Below are 23,452 nucleotides of genomic sequence, written 5' to 3'. Positions count from 1 at the left end.
TCGAAGACAATTAGGGGCGATTGTGTCATTATTAACTTTAGGGATAGGAGATGTGTAGAGCACATTTGCAACTGGCCTCAAGTAGATTTTAGATCCCAGATTCAGGCTCTTCCACTGATTTATTTTTATGTACCAGTACAGGACCCACAGAGTTTAAAATTATATAATAGATTCTCGGTCTTATCGGGAATGGAGGAGTGCGACTGACAACAAAAAGAGGTAGGGCACTACCGTAAGAGCATAATAAAATCGCCCAAGGATTCTGTAGTTAGAAACAAGGGACAGGTGAATGAAAATGCTAGACCAGATGCATGTGGGACGAGACCTCAGATAAATAATGCAATTGCTAAGCTACAGATTGGTTGCAACTCCCCTACTCAGTTAACTGTTTGTAGGATAAGTCCCACCCTCCCTACTGATTCTTACTCGTTGCAGCAATCTAGCCCCGTTGTAGTAGGGAATGATGTAGATGGAGGGCCTAGGTGTACAACCTCCTTGACCTCAATAATATCGTGGAACCTGGCGGGTTAGTGTCACCATGCTGGCTAAGTTTTATTGATGAATTCGAAATTTGTCTTTTTCAAGAGACCTGGGCTGTTGAACCAGTATTTAGACCAGGCTACTTGAATTGTTATGTCCCTGCTGTGAGAGGGTTAAAGGGATGTCCAATGAGAGGAATGGTGATTTGGGTTAAACAACACTTAAGTTGCAGCATTCAACTACTCCCAGCTAGGCATTGGGATATAATAGCAGTTAAGCTCGGCATCCCGGGTAGCATGAAAATGTATATTTTTAATGTTTATGCTAGAGGGATACACGGTGGGAAAAAATCTGAGGTGATTTAAACACAACTTTTGAACCCCTGGGACTGGAATATTTGAATATGTCAGAGGAAGAAGACACTAGACTAGATGGGGGGTACCTCAATTAGAGACTAACCCTATAGCCAAATGGACTGAGGCTGCATTACAGTTGAATGGCCTTTGCCTAGGTAACCAGCTAAGGGCCGCAAATGGCCGACCACCCTCTGATAGGATGGGGAGAAAAACATATGACAATGGTATAAGGTCAAGTAAAATAGATTATTTGCTTGTCCATTTGAAGCTTTGGCACTCACTTGTTGATATGGAAGTGAAGACTTGTATTGAGAGTGACCATAATCCCTTGACAGCCTTATTTAGATTGGGTCACGAGGGAATGGCAGTTTTGTCAGAAGATCTATTTGCCCCAGAAACCATTCTAGCAAATGATGAGCGTCACCTCAAGTGGGGTAAAGTGATTAACCAACCAGAAACAATAAATGCCATCAAGGACAGTGTAGATAAGGTGCTTGGTAAAATAGGGCTAGATGTAGCTGATGGGATGGTGTATAAACCATTTGGGGAAGATCACGCTGATCTTTTCTCCAATCTTAAAGCCCATTTCTGTAAACCTGTTACTGCCAAGGCAAAAGCAAGGAAAAAACCAGAGAGTTGGTACAACAAACTATGTAGGGAAACTCGGGTTGAGTTGGGCTTAGCGCTTAAATCCAGAAATCCAATAATGATAAAAGCTGCCCGGCGTAACTATAGAAAAGTCACTAGCGGGGCAAAAAGAGTATGGGAAGAGCAATTGTGGCAGGAACTTAAAGGCACATGTTTGTCCAAAACCCCAAAGCTATTCTGGGATACTTACAAATGGGATGGGGACGGTCGGGCAAATAGCCCGCAAAATAACATCCCCTAAAATTCTTGGATTAAGTATTTTAAGCCCCAGTATTGGAACACAGAAGATAATCAAAGTGCGGCGGCTTTTCTTTTTACATATTATAAATGTGTTGCTTTTAGTCTAGGGGATGTGGATAGAGCCCTGAACTCAGTAACCGAGGGACGGGCCGCGGGGATGGCCTGTATACCCACGGACCTATACTTAAATGATAAGGAGAGATGCCGAATATATATCGCCCATCTATCTAATGCTATTCCCCAGGGGATGGCAGTTCCGCATTCATGGAAGGGAGCGGAAATTGTGCTGGTTTATAAAAAAGGAGATAAGTCCCAAGAAGGCAATTACAGGCCTATTAGCCTGATTAATTCTATACAAAAAATAATGGGTCGCCTGGTCCTGGGAAAAATTCAGGATTGGATGGACGAAGGGGACATCCTGAGCCCATTACAGGCTGGCTTCCGCCCGAGGACCAGTACGAGAGACCAGGTTTTTCGATTCATTATTTTATATTGGCGAACAGTTGTCCTGAAAAAAAGGGGTATTATATGCAGTCTTCGTCGACCTGAGGGCGTTGTTCGACCTTGTTCCCCGAGGAAAGCTTTGGAAAGTCTTAGAGAAGCTAGGAATGGCCCCGGAACTGCTGACCTTGGTTGTCCGTCTGCACAAGGACACCTATGCTAGGGTCAGGTGGGGTAAGCAAGGCGTTGTTACAGATGCTTTCCCTGTTGAGCGGGGAGTGAGACAGGGTTGCGTTATGGCGCCTACCCTGTTCTCACTCTTCGTGAATGGGGCTGCAGACTACCACTCCCTGGTCCCTACTGACCCCCCTGTGATGGCCGGAGAGTGCGTCCCGATCCTTATGTTCGCGGACGACACTTTGATTATTTCAAAAACACCTAGTGGTCTCCAACGGGCATTGCTGCGCTTCACAGACTTTTGCCACCAGCGCGGTCTCGAAATAAACATTGCAAAAACAAAATTTATGGTCCTTACCGAACCCAAACGCCCCAATGCAACTAAACGGTTCAAGGTAAGTATACATATGAATAACTGCCCATTACAGCAGGTTGACGCCTTCACGTATTTAGGGGTCAATCTACAGAGTGATATGTGCTGGAATAGCCGGTTAGATATGACTGTATTAAGGCACAAGCAGCAGGTAAGTATCCTCCTCAAAAGATTTAAAACATCTCTTACTAAACCAGTAAAACCACTCCTCGAGATCTATGGGATAAAAGGCTTAAGTTCTGTTCTTTATGGCTCCGAACTATGGGGGTTTGCAAATTTAAAGAAGTTAACATTAGTAGAACATGAATTCCTGAGAAAATCTACTCATGCCCCCCAAGATACCCCTCTAATTCCCCTGTTTTGGGATCTTGGTAAAAGAACAGTGCAAGATCTGGCCACTCTGCGACCTGTATTGTACTGGCGCAGAATCTGGAAAACAGAGGAATTATATCATTATGCTCGGGGACTTAAAGAAATTATTAAGAAGGATCGCTTTCACAAAATTAACTGGCTGAAATCAATTAGATCTCTGCTAGTTAGAATGGGTTTGAGTAAACTGTCGGATGACCCAGCAAATGCTTTATTGCCATCCAAAAGAGATATGAAGGCAATATACTGGGAGATGTTCATCACAGAGAAATGTGCCGAAGGGATCTCATCCCATCTCACAGAGCAATTTCTTGAGTTCAAGGTGTATCCAGCGCTGGAATTATATTGGGAGGCTATTGAGAAACCCCTAGATCGCAAGCTCTATTTTTAATTTAGGGCAGGTACTCTTCCCATAAGGTCGTTTACCGCTAGGTGGGCTGGGACAAATGATGACAAATGCCCCAAGTGTAGGGACAAAAAAGAATCTACTAGTCACCTTCTGTTTTTTTGTCCGTTATATACAGCCCCGCGGGATATATGGATAAAACCAATATGTTGATTAATTGGCACACAAAAACATGATGAGGCGATATGAATATTAAGTACGGACCCCAGCCTCCCAATTGCCTTAGCAATCGCAAAGTTTCTGAAATGGGCGTGGGTCATTCGATCAAAAATGAATTGACAATAGCAAGGATGATTGTGAAAGCTTTAAAGAGGAGGAAGTTATTGTTACGCTTAACTGAACTGAGAGGATTAACTTGATGTTTATAGCCATTGCAAATTTTCTTTCCATCCCCTACTTTTAAAGAATATTCGACATTAGTCTTGTGAAGTTTAATCTTTTCTTAACATTTTAAATATTTATGTAAATGTTTTTTAAAAGGATCTTATATTGTGACAAATGTAAATGTCTTTTTTAAAAGGATCTTATACTGTGACAAATGTATGTTTTGTGATGCTTTTATGACTTAATTGTCGAATACAGTAATGAATATAAAAAAAAGAAACCATATGTTGACAGGGCGGACATGGGCTTGCTCATGGCTACTGATGAAGGACAGGAGGAAGAGAGTGACCCTCTCCCAGACCTGCTCTCTCAGAACCCTGATGATGGGTCAGTTGATGGTGTAGCCTTGGCAGGCAGCCTCACTGACCTGCAGCAAACTGACTGCAGACAGGTTCTGCAACAATACAGACATGTTTTCACTGACTCCAAGTCAAACTACCTGGTGCACTCATGAAGTGGACACTGGGGACAGTCTGCCTGTTAAAAATGACACTAGGGACAGTCTGCCTATTACAAATAAGATTTACAGGCAACCTTATCATGTCAGGGACTGTATCAGGACTGAAGTCTAGAAAATGTTGGAATTGCGAGTAATTGAACCTTCAGATAGCCCTTGGGCTAGTCCAGTAGTCCTAGTGCCAAAACCTCACACCCAGGGTAGTAAGAGAGAGATGATGTTTTGTGTAGACTACAGAGGTCTCAATGCTTGTCTAAGCCGAATCGCGGTTAAAATGTAATCCTGAGAAAATCTACTATTTGTATATATGTATATAGAGATAACTCTAACCACTAGTATATGTAGTAGACCTTTGTACTCACTACCATTCCTATGTGATTCTTAGAGTTTATCCATTGGTATCTCTTCCTTGAGTGACTTTACAACTTGTACATTTGCAATTTTTTCTATTTGCATCTCTTCCCTGTGTGACTTTACAACTTGTACATTTGCAAATTTTGTTCCTGTTTGTATCTTTTATGTAACTCATGTAATCCTAAGTCCTTATGTATCGCCTGGTTCTTTTGTAAAGCGCTTTGACACCTTCGGGTAATGTTCGAGCTATAGAAAATCGCATTAAACAAATAAATAAATACATAAATATAAAATGCTGTCACTAAGACAGATGCCCATCCAATACCCAGCGCAGATGAGCTCATGGATAAGTTGGCATCTGCCAAATTTCTGAACACATTTGATCTACTAGCTGGCTACTGGCAGATCAGACTAGCTGATGATGCAAAGCCAAAGACAGCATTTTCAACCCCTAGTGGGCATTATCAGTTTGTGGTGATGCCCTTTGGTCTGAAAAATACACCTGTCACATTTCAAAGGTTGGTTAATAAAGTCCTCACAGGCCTGGAAGACTGTGCAGTTTATTTTGATGCTATTGCTGTCTTTAGTTCCACCTGGGAAGTTCACCTGATTCACCTGAAACATGTTTTGGAGGCCCTACAGAGAGCAGGCCTAACTATCAAGGCTACTAAGTGCCAGATAGGGCAGAGTCAGGTTGTGTACCTGGGCCACCTTGAAGGTGGAGGCCGGGTTCAACCATTGAAGAGCAAAATCCAGACCGTAATGGACTGAGTCGCTCCAACCACCCAGACTCAGGTCAGAGCTTTTTTGGGCCTGACTGGATACAATAGGAGATTTGTCAAGGGGTATAGTTCCATTGTGACACCCCTGAATGACTTAACTTCTAAAAGGATGCCTAAGAAAGTTCAGTGGACAGTCAGCTGTCAAAAGGCATTTGATGACCTGAAGCAGGCCATGTGCACTGCGCCAATTCTGAAAAGTCCTAACTACTCCAAAGAATTCATTGTTCAAACAGATGCTTCTGAGCTGGGTTTAGGCGCTGTGCTCTCACAATTGAATGAAGAAGGTCAGGACCAGCCAGTAGCTTTAATTAGCAGAAGGCTGACCCCTAGAGAGAAGCATTGGTCAGCTGTTGAGAGGATTGCCTTTGCTGTGGTTTTGGCTCTGACGACGCTGAGGCCATACTTGTTTGGTACTCACTTCACAGTTCAGACAGACCATAAGCCCCTCCTATGGCTAAAACAGATGAAGGGTGAAAATCCCAAACTACTCAGGTGGTCCATTTCCCTACAGGGGATGGACTATACAGTGGAACATAGACCTGGGAGTAACCATGCCAATGCAGATGGACTCTCCAGATATTTCCACTTAGAACATGAAGACTCAACTGGTCAAGGTTATTTTAATGCCCCTGCGTTTGGGGAGTAGGGTTGTGTAGGAGAGTAGGGTCTGCTTCCTATGGTTACCCCCACGTTTTGCTGTGCTTCACTGGTTTTTCGACTTTAGTGGGCCTGCTACTCAGGCCCACAGCCTAGCTGTCCTCTCTCTAAATTGATACCATGTACTTTAGGTACATACCAGATTGGTTACTGAGGCACCCTTGTGAGCCCCTGTGTATGGTACCTTAGATACCCAGGGCATAGGGACTCTAGAGGCCTACCAGGGGCTGCAGCATGTATTGTGCCACCCCTGGTTAGCCTTCCAACCTGACACCACAGGTCTGTACTTACAGCCTGGGTGAGGTGGTGTAAGCACCCCTTACTTAGATATAGTATACCTATATCTACCTGATATATAGACACATAGTAACCTATAAGTCACTCCTATGGCAGGCCTTTACAATCCTGGAGGCAGAGTGCTTGGTTTTGTGTGAGAGGGTGCCCTAGCATGAGCTGAGTCCTTCTGCAGCTTTCGGAACCATCTCCTTATAGATGCTCTATGATATAGCCATACCATATACTCCTAAGTGCATTATAATCCTCGCGGTTAATGCTAACTTTGGTTTGGCTTTATTAAAACATGTCGTGTAAGGTGTCAATCACTTTGGAATACTACCAGCCGTCAGTTCTGGCGGCGGGGGTAGAATTCCACCCTTCTAGAGGGAGAAGACATGTAGTTACTGGTAAACCTGGCTAAAGTTAACAGAGCCCCAGCATCACAAAATGGATGCTGCTGCCACAGACACGAGCCTGACCTCCTGCTGCTGGATGAAACTCCGGCAGGGGAGGCCGGGACAATAGGTTTCCTGTCCAGGGAGGTGCTGGCACGTCCCCAGACAGGCGTTAGTGTATTGGGGCAGGGTGGGTTGGCACTGGCTGGGGCAAACAAGGTGCTCCATGCATTTCCCAGTTCAAACCGGATGCTGAGGCGCTCAGCCCCAGCTCTGGTGCGAAACTGGACAAAGGCAAAGGGGAAGGGGTGTAACCACCCTCTCCCCAGGTCCACCATAGGAGGGACCTTAGAGTTAGTCCAACCGCTAAACTTACTATAAGTATAGAACCCCAGTCTCTAGGACTTTAGATTACCCTGGACGAAACTCTGCAACATATATCTTGGACCTTCAACATTCCATTTCGAATGGAAGATGGAAGAAATCTCCCTTGTTGTCAAGGAGTGACTACCCTGTTCAAACAGGCACCAACTGCATATTTGCTGGTCTGCATTTTCGAGGCTCCCGCCGGATCCCGAAGAATCTGCGACACAAGACACGGACTACCAGACATCTCTGATGCTGACTTGCCCTCCCAGCAAAGCTGAGACCTGTAGTGGACACGAGAGACGTGGAACCGGAACTTCTGGATATCCTGCATCTTTGCAACTGCACCTACTTCCCGAGGTATCCTGAAGTTGTGCATTGGGGTATTTGAAGCCCGTGCCCGAGCACCTTTTACACCGAAGCTCAGAGACCTCCACTCCACGTGTGTCCCGTGGGCCCGCTTTGTGCATTTCCGCTCGAGGCCCCTTTGCTGTTCCTAGTCTGTTGGCTAGCAAGCCCCACAAATGGGTCATCTTTGATTTAGTGAGCTTTCCTGGTTGCTCCAGACTTGTCATCTTGCGTGGGTTGCTGTTGCCAAGGCTTGTTGGATCAAATCTGGATTCTGACATCGCAGTCAACTAGATCCTTTGTGGCACAGCTCGAATCCAGCTCCTGGTCGTCGTCGACGCCTCCTGGTCCTCGTCACTGAAGAGTCATGCTTCACCTCTTTCACCTGAAATCATCCAACATCGGCTAGCATCTTCTCCTCGGCATCCTGGTCACTGGCTAGTGGCCCAGACTTTGTCTCCTCTGCTTTCAGAATCTTCACAACTCCGATCCACCCGGACACTTTTCCTCTGGTTGCCTGCAGCATTTGTTCGCAGCTCTCCATTGGAATCGACAACGAAACCCGACACCAAAAGACACCTATGCACCTGGCTTCCCTGGGTGAGGCAACACGAGAACTCCGGTGCTCCCGTGGGTCTTGACTCTCGAAGAGTCCTAGTCTAAAAGGGTTCCATCATAGTTCACATAGAAGTGCCATTATTCTTTAAAATTGTAACTTGTTCGCTCTACATAGAAAGTCAATGGTGATCCGCGGCTGTGTTTAGACACTGCATGCGTACCCCGTGGGCCCCCTGCATTCTAACCTTAGGTGGTTATAGGTAGCCCAAGCGGTTCTACAGGCCCTAGGCCTGCTTTCTAACTCTCACGTGGTTCTTATTCCACTATTTTAGTATATGGTTTGTGAGGCCCCAAGAGCATAACATATACTGTGCAACCTATTGTATGCTAATTAGGTTCCTTGTATTGTAGTTTTACCTCTGACCTCATAAAGAGTCCTGAGGGGTTGTGTTTAGAATAAATACATATATATTTGATATATACCTTGTGTGGTGTGCTTTCATTTGATCATTCAAGAGATTATAATTGGTAAAACAACTAGCTTAACTCCCATCTAAGTCTTAGCCTGAAGGCTGCTCTCCACAGCTACCACTAGGATAGCTTTCGATAAGGTTGACTTTACAGCCTACCATCAATAAGGGTTGTTTGGACTGGTGCAAGGTCCCCACTAGAATTGTGGACATCATATACCAGGCCAATTTCTCACAGACACCATATACAGAATCTTCTCCATTTTATCCTGTACGATTTATTAGTGCTCTGTGCCAGAGTTTCTGGAAGAACATCTCTACACTCAGATGGGATTTCAAAATGTTGAAATTCACAGTGTTCATGAGCCATACCACTAATCGAAGGATTTTGGGATCTGGGTGTAACACTTGTCCCTGGGAAATCGCCAGATGGAATGGGACGCAGGAGAATAGGTTGTGTATCTGAAAAAAGGAGCAGTTCTGTAAACCAATGTTGACGAGGCCCCAATGGGGCTATTAGGATCATCCTGCAGGGCTCTGTCTGATCTTCATGAGCAACCGTGGCAGGGGGGGAATCGGCAGAAAAACGTAGGCTAAGATGCCTGACCATGCCATCAAAAATGCATTCCCCCAGTATTTCAGTTGGTGATGCCAACTTGCGAAGTACCAGCATTTCTTGTTCTGCAATGTCACAAAGAGGTCCAGTGTTGGCCTGCCCCATCTGAGAAAAATGCTGTCTAGAGTCTGTTGATGAATCTCTCATTCATGGCAGGTCGATTTGAGCCTGCTTAATGTGTCCTTTGTTGTATCTCGCTTTCCCGAAAGGTGTTCACCCTTCAGATAGATTCCCTTTTGCTTCGCCCACTTCCAGATGCTCTGACCCTCTTGAGAGAGGGGGAAGGATCTTCTGCAGCCTCGCTTGTTGAAATAGTGCATCGTTGTTGTGTTGTCCGTTCTGACCAACACAGTAGTATTCCTTATCTTCGGCACAAATGACTGCAATTCCAATCTCACTGCCCTGAGCTTCAGCAAATTGATGTGAAGATGCTGGTCTTGACACTGCGAACATCCACTGACCGGGAGGTGTTTCTGGGAAGCTCCCCATCCTCCAAGGGAGGCATCAGGAGTGATCATGTGCGGAGCAGGCATGGTGACAAAAGAGAGACCGAGGGAAATATTTTTAAGTCGGGTCCACCCAGACACAGAGTTGATCAACCCTGGCGTGACTGTAAGGACATCCTCAAAAGACGCCATTGCAAACTTAGCAGTATTTCGGATCTCTGTCAGCCAAAATTATCCATACCACCATGCATGACCCCCAGGAAAAAACCTTAATTATCTGTACGTACCACGGTACCTGAGCAACTTTGGTCGATGCCCGGTGGAGCTGTTCTATGCAGCTGTAGAGGAGTTTGGCTCTGGTTCACCCCTCAGCGGTCACCTACCCAACCGGACTTAGGACATTATTTTTCCTCGTCTCCCCGTTGTGTCTCTTTTTCCCTCCCCTGTATACTTCCACCGTGATTCTTTGTCTGCCTCCCCTTTTCCAGCCTGACCTTTCTGTGTCCCCTAAAGTACTTTATGTTATGCTATGCTTTAATAATCTCATGTAACTATGTTATACTGTTTTCCCTTTCCATGTTACGCAATGCTACAGAAACTGATGTAACTATGTAACTATGTAACAATGTTCTAAAACAATGTCCTACCTCATGTAAAGCACTATGATACCTCCGTGTCTAGCTAGCGCTATATAAAACGTTTCAAATACAATAAATAAATAAAATAAATCCAGCTCTTCTTGTAATGGATGCATTCTTAATCGACAGAAAGGAATAAGAGGGATGCAAGATGACATTGTTCTCAGAAGCAACTAGTAACGGCAAACTGAAAGATTACCTGAGAGATTACCAAGTCTGGTTTGGGATGACCCACAAAGCAGGCTGGAGCATCCTCTGGAGGCTTGTATTTCTTTTCCAATCTGGATAGCACTGGTGTCACTATTGCTGGTGGCTTCATGACTTTGAGTCCTTCTTGTGATACATGACTCACAATAGGGATAGCTCTCACTGATTTCCTAAAGGGCGCAGTTTTAGATGTTGGCATTGGTAGATCAAATCTCTTGGCTGCCCTTCATAGTAAATTGGGAAAACCACCAATATTTTCTGGTGACGAGTCAATGCGTACCGGAGAAGGAGAAGAAGGTGTGGGAATGAGGTAGTCGTCCGATTCTCTATGAGGATCTCTGAGTTCCCCCTCTTCCTGGTCATTATCTGTAGTTCCTGGCTCCTGTTGAGGAGCTGATAGAAGTGATTTCTGTAGAGGTTCCGCCTGCAAATCTTGAACCCTCTTCAGAGTAGAAGAGATAGAATGTGGCCGAGGAGCCAATGTAGACTATTCAGGAGGTGCAAGTGCTGGAGGAAATCTTTTTCTATAGTCAGCTAACATAAATTGTTGGTTGGTTGGCAAAGCTGAAGGCATGCATGCTACCTCTACTTGATAATCCCGATGGTATTCCTGCTGAGGAATATAGCATTGATCTTCTCCATATTCCTCCTCAAAATTATCCTCTTGGCACTTAACATGCAGCTGGGATGGGCTACTCGTGTAGCTAAAAGGACCGTCATACTCTTCCTCAGAATCCTGCTCTTCCAACAGGTGAAAAGGTAACAGAGTTGTAACCTTGCTGGGTGAGGTCCCTTCTGGTGTAATCTGTTTCGTTCTAGGTTTCTCTCTTTTTTCAGGTGTTTTTTCCCTTGTCGAGGATCACGTGGACGGTACTGCCAACAACACCACAGTCGGAGAGGTAGCTATCGATGGCAAATTGGAAACAATTAGTGACAGTATTACTGCCATAGATGTTGTAATTAATGTCGTCGTCATTGAGGTCGTCGACACAGCAGTCTCCACTGTCATCGTTGTTGATGTCTTCCTAGACACCGTCAGCGTTGTCGATGTAGTCGGCGAAGTTATCCCCGGCATCGTCAATGATGTCATCGTCGACAGCTTACTCGACGGTGATGAAGTTTTCAGCGACGGAGTCATAGACACTACTGTTGACGTCGGTACGGTACTCGTCAAAGACTGACGAACCTCTGCTTTGCCCACAACGGTGAAGGCTTCTTCGTCGACTGTCCCATCGACGATGGACTTTTAATCAACATCTTTTCCTCAGGAGGCACAGAGGAAAGTTTGTCCCCCAAAGAATTCCCCTTTCTCTCCTTTTCATGTTTGTGAGGAGATTTTGAGGGACGGCGCCCATGAGATGTCTTTTAAGGACCTTTTTTGGACATTCACCAATCGGTGTCATGTAATCTTTCCCTCTTCTGGGACCTTCTGGGTGATGAAGGGGATGTCATCACTGTCCTCACTCGAGATCACTTCCTTTCTCGATTTAAGTTTCTGGAGCCATATAAGAAGGCGCACTTCATGATCCTTCAAAGTTTTATTAGAAAAGGTACAACATACCTTCCAGTCCTTTGCTTTATGGTTGGGTTATAGGCAATAAATACAGTCACTGTGAGGGTTGTCTGTGTGAAGCCTTTTTTTGAGCTGGTGGCACAGGCTCTAAAAAGACTCTTTTTCTCTTTATCTGATAAGGTGATGCCAGAATCCTGAAGATCAGCACTGAAGAAGATGGTACTATTTCTTTGAGGAAATGATTGAAATTGCTTTACATATATTTTATAGATACAAGGCCCCTGAGGAAGGGCCTGTCCGGCCCGAAATGCATTGGGCATACTGAAAAGGATATAAGATCAGAACAAATTCTTGAAATCTGGATTGATGATTATGTGTTGTGGAATAAATATGGGCATGTAAATGCTATTTTTATTTTTACTTTCGTGTTTAATTGATGAGTCTACAATGAGTAAAAGCTGAAGTATAAGCTTTGAAGATGGAAGATATTATAATTTTACAGAATAACGCATGACAGCACCTTGTTTAAAAGCTTATCGTTTATTTTAAAATACAACTGAGTTGGTAACTACTATCAGCACCAGTGCATAGTGGTCGAGTCTTTCTGCTCGTAACAGGGTGGACAAAACTGAAATGGTTTCTGCTTTGTATGTGCTAGAATTGCTATTTTTATATACCGGGGGCTCCCATCTGAACGACGGGGAAGGATTCAAGCCTATGAATCTATGAAAGTTCCAATACTGGAGTAATCGGGCTTATTTAAGTTGTCTTTTGACTTGTTCTTGTTGGAAGGGACTAATTTGGAGCCTGCTAAAGGGTAGAAGCCCTATGTACAAGAATGTCAGGCCCAGCAAAGATTTTGCCTGACAATAACTGACTGCACAGTTGAGAGGCTCTTTGCCATGGCCTGAAGCTTCATCAATGTTTCTGGAGAAGGAAATGCCTTTCCAAATTACCTGCCCTCTACCGCTGCCAAGAACTGAAATTTCCTGTGTGGTTTCAAAGAGGATTTTTCGCTATTTAGAGTGCGGCCTAACCACTGAAAGAGAATGATGTAGGCAGCCCTTGAATCCTTCACAACTTCCCTTAATGGAGCTTTGGCAAGCCAGTGGTGATTAAAACACCTTATGGAAGAACACACACGTAAGGCTGTCTACAAGCGAATGGGCATAAGATCAAATGAAAGAGTATAAAGTGCTTGGTGGCACAAATCATAGCAAATGTCCCATCCCTTTTCCCGCCTGTTAGAAATTACTGTGCTGTTCAAATTAAGGTTATTACAAAAATGTGTATGCTACTCAATTACAATGGGAAATGTTACACAGATTCTCACCTGGTGGAGGGCCACCAAATTTACGCTGGCCATTTTCTTGAACCATGTTGTAACCAGTAGTTTCCATCAAAGCCAGTAAAGCTGCTTCATTCTGAGTTCCAGTTCGACCTTTACTGCCTCCATTTGTTCCATCTGCATTGTCATCATTCATGGTCTCGGTTATTTCAAATATATGCTAGCAAAATAAAAACATTAAAGTGGTAACAGGAATGGAAAAATTATATTTAAAGAGAGAATATACAGGTATCATTTAATGTATATTTGCACACCAAATAGAAAAGAAAATACCTACCAATATGTGTAGTTCTCTAATATTGACATCTCCATAGAGTCACTGATTAAGGGCCTGGTTCAGAGTTTGGCGGATAGGTATACCATCACAAAAGTGATTGACATGTAGTCACGCCTTATTACAAGTGCATTATATCCTAATCCACTTGTAATAAGGCAGACTACATATATGTCTGCCTTCTAACAAGTGCATTAGGATATTGTGGATTTGTAGATTTCAATTATGTTTAGAATGGAGTACCCATCTCCCAAACTCTACGTAAGGTCCTTGGTTTGCCCTTTACCATGCTAAGAATACCTTAAATGTATTTTACAGTGTTATGGAGGTATGTCCACCCCATTTAGGACTAATCCTGCCTACCAACGAGGGCTCGAGTACCTTAACGTCTATTCTCAGTAAATCTATAGCCTTACAGCACACGGTGCAAGTAGATGCTTTATCTGCATATAATGACACTACGTGAATCTTCCCACTCACCTAAATCTCCCAACCATTCAGCATCTGGAACACTCTACATGCCACAGGTTCCACAGCCAGGGCAAACGGTAGGGAGGACAATAGACAACCCTGCTGTGTACCCCTTTTCAATAGGAACTCCTTAGACACAGGATTCCCTGTCTGCACATGTGCTGCTGGTGTTGTGTACAGCAACGTTATCCAGGCAACAAACCTGGACCCCAGCCACACTCTCTCCCTTACTTGTCATATATATTCGCAGCACATGCAATCAAATGCCCGCTCTATGACCTGGAAGGCTAAGGCATAATAGTCCTATTTCAAGCAGGCAGATTGAAGGACATGCGCCAAGCGTCGCAGATTACATAGTGTGATCCTGAGGGGATAAACTCCAACTGGTCCGGGTGGACCAGTTTTGGGAGGTAGGGAAGCAGTTGTGCTGCCAGTACATGGCTGAGAATGCTTTGGTCTACATTTAACAAGGAAAGACGGCGATAAGAAGCAACATCCAGCGGGGCATTCCCTGGCCTAGGGACCAGCATAACGAGGGCCTCTTTCATGGAATGACGAAGTTCCCCCTGCTCCAGTGCCTTCATATACCGGCAATAGCTATTGGCCAAAATCTTGGGGAAAGTCTTACACAGTTAGGCCATCCCTTCTGGGGACTTAGCTGACTTAAGGGAGTCTAAGGCAAGAAGTATCTCCTGCTTTGTCAGGGGGCTATCGTTCCTCACCATCCAGATGCGCCAACGGAAGCGCCTCCAGGTAGGCTGTGACCAGAGGTCTTGTGGCACTAAGGGGCAGAATAAGCACCCTCCAGAGATGCTCTACAAATGTCTTATTGATGGCCTGTTACTTGGATACCTCGCACCCCAATCGATCCATAATAGCCAGTATGGGTTCTGTGCACTTCTATTGCTTGATCATCCTGGCCAACATACACCATGTCCTGTCTCCCTCCACATCTAAGCGGTGCCTGAAGGAGAGTCTCACATGCTTCTCAAGTCTATCCCATAAGGAATAAGTCTGTCTCTTGGCTTCGAACCACTCTGAGTGCACCTCCTGATCATGTGGGAGGGCTATTACTGAGGTTGACAGTTTTTCTTCCTGTACTGCAAAATCTCTGTCCTGTGGTGGCTGCCATACCAAACCCTCTGAGCATATGCTTTCATTGCATCCTATTCTGTTGCCCTACTCTGAGTACCTTCCCAGTTATGTTTAAAGTAATCTGGCACTGCATCAACGATCACCCTCTTGTAAACGGGCTCAGTTAGGGCCTCTGCTTTCATCCGCCACAGTGTCGCTCGAGATATGAGTTTAGTCAAGCAGTAGGTCAGTAGGACGAGTGGCCAGATAGATACCTGGCCAGGTATGCTGTGTCAGTAACTCTCAGCATCACGCTGTCAGACTTGGCTTTTTTATGGGTTAACCCCCAAACTTTTAGCTTTTTGGCCTCCTGCTTTAGACCTCTTTTTGTTGGTTTAAGGACTCGGGGCACTTTACCACAGCTATTCAGTGTTACAGTGCATATACTCCCCATGTAAATTGTGTATTATTGGTTTTCCATGATTGGAATATTTGATTTACTAATAATTCCCTAGTACTGTGTAATGTGTGTGCCCAGGGCCTTTAAATCAAATGATACTTGTGCGCTTGCAGCTCTGAGTGTGCCACTCACACAAGTAGCTTTTCAAGCGTGTCTCAGAACTGCAAATGAAGTGTCTGCGTGCAGTTTTTCCTGCCATGTCGCCCTGGCAAGTGCACCCATTGCTAGGACCAAGCCTTCCCTTTACTTATATGTAAGGCACCCCTCAGATAGGCCTAAAGTACCCCCATGCAAAAACCACAGTTGATGGACAGAATGCAGAACAATGTCATACATTCACCCCAGTACAGAGATCTGGGCCTAAATCCATCGTTTTTTTGCACTCCACACCACCCCAGTTCAGACATGGCCATATGCAAATCAGTCTGACCCTCTGCCTCATGGGAACAGTCCAGCCCGAACTGCCAAGCCATGCCATCCCTGGAGAGGAATCAAGCTTCCGAGGACCGGTTTCTGGCATTCCAGCCGTCTTCAGCCAGGCTTGCTTTAATCCAGTGGTGTGGAGAGCATGGGACTCACGTCTGAGCATACCCATCCCACTCGGGCTGACAAATGCAAAAACCACAGTTGATGGACAGAATGCAGAACAATGTCATACATTCACCCCAGTACAGAGATCTGGGCCTAAATCCATCGTTTTTTTGCACTCCTCACAACCCCAGTTCAGACATGGCCATATGCAAATCGGTGTGACACTGTGCCTCATGGGAACAGTCCAGCCCGAACTGCCAAGCCATGCCTTCCCTGGACCGGAAACACGCTTCCGAGGACCGGTTTCTGTCATTCCAGCCGTCTTCAGCCCGGCTTGTTTGAATCCAGTGGTGTGGAGAGCATGGGACTCACGTCTGAGCATACCCATCCCACTCGGGTTGACAAATGCAAAAACCACAGTTGATGGACAGAATGCAGAACAATGTCATACATTCACCCCAGTACAGATATCTGGGCCTAAATCCATCGTTTTTTTGCACTCCACACCACCACAGTTCAGACATGGCCAGATGCAAATCAGTCTGACCCTGTGCCTCATGGGAACAGTCCAGCCCGAACTGCCAAGCCATGGCTTCCCTGGACCGGAATCAAGCTCCTGAGGACTGGTTTCTGGCATTCCAGCCGTCTTCAGCCAGGCTTGCTTGAATCCAGTGGTGTGGAGAGCATGGGACTCACGTCTGAGCATACCCATCCCACTAGGGGTGACAAATGCAAAAACCACAGTTGATGGACAGAATGCAGAACAATGTCATACATTCACCCCAGTACAGAGATCTGGGCCTAAATCCATCGGTTTTTTGCACTCCTCACAACCCCAGTTCAGACATGGCCATATGCAAATCAGTCTGACACTGTGCCTCAGGGGACCAGTCCAGCTCAAACTGCCAAGACATGACTTCCCTGGACCGGAAACAAGCTTCCGAGGACCGGTTTCTGGCATTCCAGCCGTCTTCAGCCAGGCTTGCTTGAATCCAGTGGTGTGGAGAGCATGGGACTCACGTCTGAAGCATACCCATCCCACTCGGAGTGACAAATGCAAAAACCACAGTTGATGGACAGAATGCAGAACAATGTCATACATTCACCCCAGTACAGAGATCTGGGCCTAAATCCATTGTTTTTTGCAATCCACACCACCCCAGTTCAGACATGGCCAGATGCAAATCAGTCTGACCCTGTGCCTCATGGGAACAGTCCAGCCCGAACTGCCAAGCCATGCCTTTCCTGGACCGGAAACAAGTTTCTGAGGACCGGTTTCTGACATTCCTGCCGTCTTCAGCCCGGCTTGCTTGAATCCAGTGGTGTGGAGAGCATAGGACTCACGTCTGAGCATACCCATCCCACTCGGGGTGACAAATGCAAAAACCACCGTTGATGGACAGAATGCAGAACAATGTCATACATTCACCCCAGTACAGAGATCTGGGCCTAAATCCATCGCTTTTTTGCACTCCACACCACCCCAGTTCAGACATGGCCAGATGCAAATCAGTCTGACCCTGTGCATCATGGGAACATTCCAGCCCGAACTGCCAAGCCATGCCTTCCCTGGACCGGAAACAAGCTTCCGAGGACCGGTTTCTGGCATTCGAGCCGTCTTCAGCCCGGCTTGCTTGAATCCAGTGGTGTGGAGAGCATGGGACTCACGTCTGAGCATACCCATCCCACTCGGGGTGACAAATGCAAAAACCACAGTTGATGGACAGAATGCAGAACAATGTCATAAATTCACCCCAGTACAGAGATATAGACCTAAATCCATCGGTTTTTTGCACTCCTCCCCACCCCAGTTCAGACATGGCCTATGCAAATCAGTCTGACCCTGTTCCTCATGGGAACAGTCCAGCCCGAACTGCCAAGCCATGCCTTCCCTGGACCGGAAACAAGCTTCAGATGACCGGTTTTTGGCATTCCAGCCGTCTTCAGCCCGGCTTGCTTGAATCCAGTGGTGTGGTGAGCATACCCATCCCACTCGGGGTGACAAATGTCTGTGAAAGGTAGTACATGTACTGGTGTGCTTTACATGTCCTGATAGTGAAATACTGTGTATTTCATTTTTCACTATGGAAAGGCTGTCTGTCCCATAGGCTATCATGGAAGATGCACAGTAACATTTTACAAGCGTAACTTTCCATTAGGACAAGATAGAGAAATGGAGTTTAGTATGCCTTAACTCAGAATTTAAAAATACATCTTTAGTAAAGATTATTTTTTCATTATGCGTTTGGAAATAACACTTTCCCAAAGTGGATATTTCCTTGTCTAACCATCCATGCACCTCTGCCTGTTTTGTGTATTATCTGTCTGGGTTTTAGACTAACAGGGGATGGTTTGTGCATTCACACTAAACAGGGGCGGGTTGAGGTGTGCCTTGCCTTTCCCGGCTGACTCATGGCCAGGCTGAATAGACCTAGCTGCATTTAGAGTAGTGGAAATAGTTGTCGCTTGCACCAGAGTGGACTGTGGCTGCCTCTCGTAAAGCTGTCTCCACCTCATATGCTGAACCTGGCCTGAGCCAGGCTGAACTGGTTTATGTGTGCCATCGGAACTTTGTTTGTACCAGCTTCAAAGGAAAATGTGGTATTGACCCCCGAACTTTAGATTACTGCTGGACTAAGGAACCTGCTAGGAAGAAGTGCCAGAACAGCTGTGAGGAGAGACTGCCACTTTGCTGTGTGCTTCGCTGAGTTGGCCTGCAGTTGCTGCTTCTGCTTGTGCAGGGAAAGGACTGGACTGCGCTTTCTGCATCCTTTGTATCTACAAGGATTGATGTAGAGCTTGCCTCCTGTTGTAAGTCTCTGGGAAATCAAAGACTTCAACATCTTCTGGGTACCGGCTTTTGGAACTGGAGGTTTCAGCCGTCACACAGGAGGAAAGTTAACCTGACGCAGTCAACGATGCAGCTGCCAGCTACGTGACCTGAAGGCACCGCCACACTTTGCACTACAACCCTGGTCTCACCGACGACTACGAAGTCTACCACTGAGCCGCTACTTGTACCATGACATGTGGCCACAGCACTCCGCACACCTTGCTTCACACTGCCGCCCTGGTATTCCTGACGATGCTCGATGCCCTCACTGATGCCGTTGCCTGCACCGTGACCTGTGGATCCTCCTTGTGGAGAACACAGAGCACCGCCCCACTTTGCACAGCAGTCTGGTCTCACCGACAATACCTCTCCAAACTTACATTGACGCCGCTGCCTACCCAGTGGTTTGGGGGTACTGCTTGTAGGTTATTTGACCACCGGCCCATCCCACACCGCAGTCTTGTCCCATGGACGCCAGCACCACAGACTCCAGATCGTCAACCGATGTCGCTGCTTGCACCGCTACCTGTGGGCCCCTCACAACGCATTACCCCCTCTCGCACGGCAGCCTTGAGTCTATACCGACGATAGTGCTTCAGCAAAGACGACGACGTTGCTGGCACCGTGAAAAATTTCATATCAACATGTTTCTACATCACAGCTAATAATGCACTAAACTAGTTTCGTATAATACTGATAAACCCCTCCCCCTCAATATATACAAGGATACTTGAATTCAAGATTGCAGTTCCACCATTGCTCGCTTTCTCACCCATATATACACACTAAAGTTACACGCTCACACTTATAACTCTGGTAGAGCCATAAGATTTCTTTTATCGCCACTTATTTAATCAATTTTATAATTACTTTAAGGTGAAAGAGCTGTTTTTTATCATCGCCCCTCTGTTTGTATATAGGGCAAACAAACCTGTTCATGGTCTACTAATAAAGATCTCACCATCTTAGATGAATCTTGAATTCAAGTATCCTTGTATATATTGAGGGGGAGGGGTTTATCAGTATTATGCGACACTAGTTTAGTGCATTAGCAGCGGTGATGTAGAAACATGTTGATATGAAATTTTTCTCTATTTCTAATTTACCACTGGTGAGAACACCCTCAGGAAGGCTAATACCCGAAACGTGTTGGTGGCAAAAACTATCTGTAACCAGTGTTTTTTGTGTATGTGTGGTATTCACAAAATGATAGTGATATTCAAAATAACTCATGTAGACTATGAACATCTGTGATTACCCACTTGTTGGAACTTTAAGCCATTGGTGCCTTGTGGGCAGACCATACCTCATTTATATTCTTGTGGTAATTTATGTTTAGGAGAAATTTGATATGTACTTTTTTATAACAAATGATCATTGAATTTATGTATGTATGTGTTTTTTATATTCTGATATCGACAATGATAAAAAAATGAAATGAAAATAACAAAATGATATATTTTTTCATAATTTGAAGTATAAGATTTATGATTCTAGAGTTATCTATGTTACAGCTGCTGCACAACTATAAACTCAGCACTATGCCCGGTGCATACCCTTTTTCCAAAAAATGTAGCAGGAATATGTGCATGCCCATGAGTGCTGGGCCCACCAATTATCCGCCAATCTCAGTTCTGTCATCATCTGCTTTAGGGTTTGTCATACATGGATTTGTGCCTTGAAGGATGGTGGGGGAAATCTGTCTACATCTGCATCCAGAACACAGTTGAAATCCCCAGCTGTTATATTCTCAGCAGGCGTGAACCCCTGTGATGCCATCCTCACCTCCCCAAAGCATTCTGCGCTATCTACCTTAGGTAAGTAAACATTTCCTAGGCAGATTTTGTGAGTTTCCAGTGTCCCATACAGTATGGCGTACCTTCCCTCTGGGTCCGCACCCAGCTGCAACTTCTTAAACGGGGCTACCCATGTATGGGCCCTTCATGCAAATCCAGAATAAGAGGTGGCATATACCCGTCCCCTCCACTTTTACGGCAGGCTCGCAATACATTCACCTCATAAGGGTTTTTTGCAGAAACGCAATTAAAATACCATATATTTTTAGGAAAGGCATGTATTCAGTAATGTTTCTCCAGTCTATTTAGTCCCCGTACCTTCAACATGAGGACCTTAAATTTACTCCCTGCATTTTACATGACTATGGGCAGTAGCCTGCAGGGTCCACCGACAGGGTATCATTATCCACTGTAGCATATCAAAGTTCCATCGGACATGAGGAGCACACCATCAAAACACGTCAACAGTACATAACATTTGCTTGAACAACTCCACCAACCCCCCACCCCTAGGCAGAATATACAAGACTCCTAGGCTCAACCTATGGCAAAAAGGGTGCAAATCTCCGCCCCACATCCCTACCCTCCCACCCCCCAAAACTAGATCAAACTTATTAACCCCTTGAGTGCAATCACTGGCCATCGAGCCGTATCCTCCACAAGCCTCGAGACCAAAAGAAGTGTAGGTCCTGCACCATCTCCCAATGTGGGTCGCAATATTGTATAACCCATACACATTCACAGAAAATCATCGGCAACTGGGTGACCATGAACTTCTTCAGCCTCCCTTATGATCATGGTATCTACTGTATTTGGGCGAATAAACAATTATGCAGCATTTCAACATTACAACTGTAGTGCAGGCTATGATCACCCTCCTCACCGTGCTGGGTCTTTTTGCCCACCTGTGTATCAAGATCCATACCACATACACAACATTATTTGAATCTCTTTGCACCAAGAACCAATGGATGGAAAGCAGGTTATCTTCAGCCGGACCCACAGAACAGGACCCGGCTTCTCTACAGAGCCCATGGTGTCTAGCCAGCATCCGTATGTAACTCATTCTTAGGGCTCCCGGTTTTATGGCATTTATCTTTTTAACTTCTCAGTCTGTATTTATCCATATTTATTTTTTGCCCACTCTAACTGTATTCATCCATATTTATTTTGTGTTTTGCGGATAAATGAAGTTGTAAAACTGCAATTTTTTTATATTTATTTAACTGACACAAAGTCATTCTTTGATGTCTGCCGTGTTTTAGCTATTTAAGCTGCCAAATATTACATAACAATACATCCACAGGTAAATCAAGAATATATGTTGACCTTTGCCGTTATTTAAAGAAATTTAATCCATTTTTTTTAACTTCCCATGCTGTCCTTCTGTTCAGTTGTTGGTCTATAATTCATAAAATAAAGCACGGACAGTCACATAAGAGAAGCCCAGTTTTCTGTACTTATCCACTTTTAAAAATAAATGCAGACAGAAAACACATTGCTTTCTGTCTGTATTTATCTGTAAAAATCCGTACCAATGAAAAACCGGGAGCCTTACTCATTATGTCTGACACTAGTCTGATTTGTGAAAAAGCATTTGTACTAAAGATCCCGGCACATCTGACCTCAGGCGCCGCCTGATCCCGTTAAGGCCCAACCAAATAACCCCCCCCCCCCCCCCCCCCCACCCCCGCCCCCGGCTCACCGATGCTCTTCCAAACGTGCTCTCTCCCTTCTTTATTCGCCAACCGTCGTCGGTGGAGGCAGAGACGGGCCCGAATTTGGAGCACGTTGTCGCTCGTGTTCACGCTCGCGCTCTGCTTCTCCTGAAACGTACACGGTATAACCCGGAAACCGATTCACCACAACGCACCTACGGGAAGCTAGAGAGAAGTGACAAGCACTGGTGAGGTAGGGTAAAATACGGGAATGAAGGGGCACGCGGGTCAGGGGGAGGGGCCACGGTCTGTTATATGAGTTCATGTCACTAGAATATCTTTCGAGTACAGTGGAAGAGGAGGGGGATGCCCCAAAAATAATTATTAATGATTAATATTCTAACATTCTCCATCTGCGAAAGTCTTACATGCCGTGGCGTAGCTAACGGAGGGGAGGGGGGTGTCCGCCCCAGGCGGCACTATTTTTGAGGCGGCCGCGGCACTGGAGGCCCGATGCGGCCGTGGCGGCCTTTATATTTTATTTGGGAATGAACACTGTGTTCCCAAATAAATTATAATGGTGGCCGCGGCCGCAACGGGCCTCCAGTGCCGCTGCCGCCCGCGGCCCAGTCACTATGGCCTCGTTGCGGACTCGAGTGGCATGCGTGCACGCAAGCAGTGCCACCAGTGTTTTTCTTATTTCATTTTCCGGAATTAACAAATCTCAGCATATCGCTAAACGGATGCACGTGTTTCTTAGGATGGCACAGAAGATGCTGGAGAAAGGATGGTATCCAGCCTCTCAAAGGGCGATTTAAGCAGAGTGCCCAAGCTTAGAAACATAAACTTGTATTTATTTGTATTTTTCTGAGTTTGAAACAGAAAATGCTCGGTCAGTCCTGCGATTTCGAATGCGTAACTAGTAGTTAATACTTTATTGTGAAAACGACATAACTGTTTTATTCAAAATTGCTAAATTACTAATGTCAACACTTTAGTCCCTGCAGAAAACGCACATAAAAACATTTCAAATTCATCAAGAAATAATAT

General features: G+C 45.3%; 1 protein-coding gene across 2 annotated transcripts in view; it reads right to left on the bottom strand.

The window, feature by feature from the left end:
- Nucleotides 1-22,597, bottom strand: part of RBM46 (RNA binding motif protein 46) — a 442,778-nt gene extending 420,181 nt beyond the window's left edge. For both annotated transcript variants that reach the window (XM_086963306.1, XM_086963305.1), the window contains exons 1-2: nucleotides 22,450-22,597; nucleotides 13,291-13,465 (exon numbers count right to left, since the gene is read on the bottom strand). In XM_086963306.1, coding sequence (XP_086819432.1) covers nucleotides 13,291-13,441 — 151 coding nt within the window. In that variant the 5' untranslated portion in view covers nucleotides 13,442-13,465; nucleotides 22,450-22,597. The remainder of the gene's footprint in view (nucleotides 1-13,290; nucleotides 13,466-22,449) is intronic.
- Nucleotides 22,598-23,452: the final 855 nt, after the last annotated feature.

Source organism: Lissotriton vulgaris, chromosome 3_1 (assembly GCF_964263255.1).
Source record: "Lissotriton vulgaris chromosome 3_1, aLisVul1.2, whole genome shotgun sequence".
Lineage (NCBI taxonomy): Eukaryota > Metazoa > Chordata > Amphibia > Caudata > Salamandridae > Lissotriton > Lissotriton vulgaris.
This window is presented reverse-complemented; position numbering and strand designations above follow the sequence as displayed.